Here is a 2,964-nt window from a genome sequence, read left to right as displayed (position 1 = left end):
TATATATATATATATACCCTTCATGGGAACAAGAGCTGGAATGAAAGAAGCTGTAAGATAGTGGATGGCTGGTTCAATGACATCCTGATCAAAAGTAACACCAAGGGTCTTTGCATTAGAAATTAGAACTGGAGGCCATATAAACGACACCCAGAGAGGAAGTGAGAGGCTGCAAAATGTGTCCCTAAAACACCCAGGTCCAAAAAACCACAAGTTCTGTCTGAGTTTAAAACCATCAAGAGTCGTCCAAGTAACTGATTGGATCCAACAGGTTTCATGGATAAATATGACTGAGCATCATCAGTATAACAATAAAAATGTATCACATGCGATCCAATGGGCTAAATGCTTACCTAATGGAAATATATGTAAAGAGTATTTGTCCAAGCACTGAACCCTGCGGAACTCCATGAATAACATCAGACCAGATTCAATCAAACAAGACTTTTTTATTGTAAATTAATGTGATAATATTTAAACATAGATGTAAATAACAAGATGGTAGCTAAAAACTACAAGTTGCAAAACAGTAGCCAAATATAGCAAAGGCTAAAAGTTAAAAGTGACAAAATGCTAACTACAACTAGCAAAAAGCTGGTTCTAAACTCAAAGTAGTTTTTAAAAAGTAGAATGCCGAATCAACGTTCACACTTTAAAAGTCTTGAAAAGTGTTAAGCTTACATACATGTGTGCATAAACATATAACACGCTGTAAAAGACAATACATCTATAATAAAGCATTTTAAAAACATTTTCCTTTCCTCTGATATATCGCATGAGAGCAGAGTGCGCACATTTCCAACTGCACCTGAAGGCATCGTCGGTTCAGGTCTGGCTGATACGAACTCAACCCGAGGGACCACTCGGAGTTCGACCACGAAAACACGCTCTCACATTCCCAGAAGCACTCCGACAAGTTCGTGTTGTAGGCTGGTGAATAAACCACAAGCTGCTGGCGGTAAGTRTTTTTGTTTCATGTTTGTAAACCCACCGTTTCTTCCTTGTTTCTACTTTTCCACCACCGAAGTAGACGCGGGGCCCGGTCCCAGCAGGGCATAGACTGAAGCAGGGATGTTGACTACACTTTCTCCCCGCACTCCGTGACTACTTTTTCCCAGTAAAACACAGCTTTGTACCTGCTGTGAACTAAGTCGTCTATTTTGAGTCTAAGTAAAATTATTACGACGCCACAGTTGTGTTTTATTCACAGTTCGTGCCTGCTTATTGTGGTAAAGTCAACGAAACGTGTCGAAAATGATCTTCGATCGGTCACTCGGAGTGTTTACCTCTGGTAGCCATCAAGTTTCTGAGATTTCATATGTAAATATAATCACCATCAGCTAAACCTTTTAATGCTTTTAAAAATCAGTATTACTCGCATTCTTTCACAACGTTRGGTGCGTGTATGTGTGTTTTTATTACTCTTTGATGTGGAGTTTAATGTCCAACATGCTGAGACTTATTCTCCTGAATCAGCTATGATCTTGAGGATTCCTGTGTTAATGCATACACACAGGGATAGTCCTGATTGATGTCTGTAAAAACTGCTTCCCAAACCGGATCCTTTGGAACCCGAGGGACTCCTGCACTGAATTCACGAGACACTTCTTTATTTTAGTATTTGAATGACTTATCAGTGTATGACAGATTGATAAAAAAAAGTATTTTGTTGTTGGGTTGTTGGTTAAGTGCAACAAGAAACAGCCGTGTAAATACGAATGAAAATCTGATTTGTCACATTTGTTACAGGGATGATGTGCTGCTGATCAGTGATGAGAGCGTTTCAGCTGTTGCAGAGGTCACAAAGATGTCTCCAGAAGAACTGATCTGTGGATGACAGGAGAGAAAAACAACAACAACAACATTGTTTGAGACAACACACCGTATCCTCACCCAGAGCCAAAGAGAAACCTGTTCCAGTTCACATAAGAGCCCACTTTCACTCCCAGTCAGCTGTTGCAATGGCGATGCAAGAAGCACTGTGGGTGTGCGTGGCTCTGATGTGGGTCAGGAGCTGCACGTCCCACAGCCTGTTCACCTGTGAGCCTATCAAGGTGCATCGCTGCATAGGGATGCCCTACAACATGACTTTCTTTCCCAACATGATGGAGCACTACGATCAGGATATCGCAGCAAGTAAAATGGATGTAAGTCCTCAAAGTGCAACACCAAGTTACACATTACTAATTGATGCATTTTGTTTTGTGAAATATTTAGCGCCGATTGCAGTTTTCTGTCCGATCACAGATCTTTAAAAAGTCTGACCTGCCGATTCCAATTTTGGCCCATACCGATTTTTTAAATAGCTGACACTGTCAGGTATTATAAGGTCACATAATAGCCTCAATGTTACAATCATATTTTATTGAAAAACATTCAACAAAACCCTTGAAACAATGCAAACATGTTTTAACTGGAYATTAGGTAGAGCTCACAACAGAGCAGAAGGGAACAGTGGCTGATTTTCAGACCTCTGAAGATAAACGAGAAGCCACCTTTTCCACCGATCTTATCTAAGTATCGGCTGATCTCCCAAAATTAAGGAAATTGGTGATAATATATCGGCCAGCTGATTTATCTGTGCAGCTTCAGAAATATTCCTTAATATTTAAAGGCATTCCAATGTCACCGACTGTTTATTACTTTTTGATAAAATTAGYCATTGGGGACTTTTATGGAACTTATTTTGAAGAGATGAAGGCTTCTTTTGTCAGGCATGATAAAGTACTAAGCTAGTTCTAAAAAGTAATTTGGATTTTGTGTAATGTGTAACTAAAATAATATTGCAATCATTTACAAATCTCGTATTTTATTCACAGTGGAACATAGTAAACACAACAAATGTCTTAAGAAAATGTACCTCCTTTTTTATAACAATATAGACCAGTGTTTCCCACAGTTGGGGTCAGGACCCAAAGTAGGGTCCTGAAACATCAAGGTGGGGTCCTAAAAAGATTTTCTGAA

The 2,964-nt window shown here is 39.4% G+C and overlaps 1 protein-coding gene across 1 annotated transcript in view; it reads left to right on the top strand.

Moving 5' to 3' along the window:
- The first annotated feature begins 507 nt into the window (after positions 1 to 507).
- The window catches only part of fzd6 (frizzled class receptor 6), a 25,010-nt gene continuing 22,553 nt past the window's right edge, over positions 508 to 2,964 (top strand). Inside the window, exons 1-2 of the mRNA XM_014017490.1 lie at positions 508 to 958; positions 1,750 to 2,147. Of these exons, the coding sequence (XP_013872944.1) occupies positions 1,962 to 2,147 (186 nt within the window). The 5' untranslated portion in view covers positions 508 to 958; positions 1,750 to 1,961. The remainder of the gene's footprint in view (positions 959 to 1,749; positions 2,148 to 2,964) is intronic.

This window comes from Austrofundulus limnaeus, unplaced genomic scaffold (assembly GCF_001266775.1).
Source record: "Austrofundulus limnaeus strain Quisiro unplaced genomic scaffold, Austrofundulus_limnaeus-1.0 Scaffold170, whole genome shotgun sequence".
In the NCBI taxonomy this organism is placed as follows: Eukaryota; Metazoa; Chordata; class Actinopteri; order Cyprinodontiformes; family Rivulidae; genus Austrofundulus; species Austrofundulus limnaeus.
Note: the sequence above shows the minus strand (reverse complement) of the source record. Positions and strands in the feature narration are given on the sequence as shown.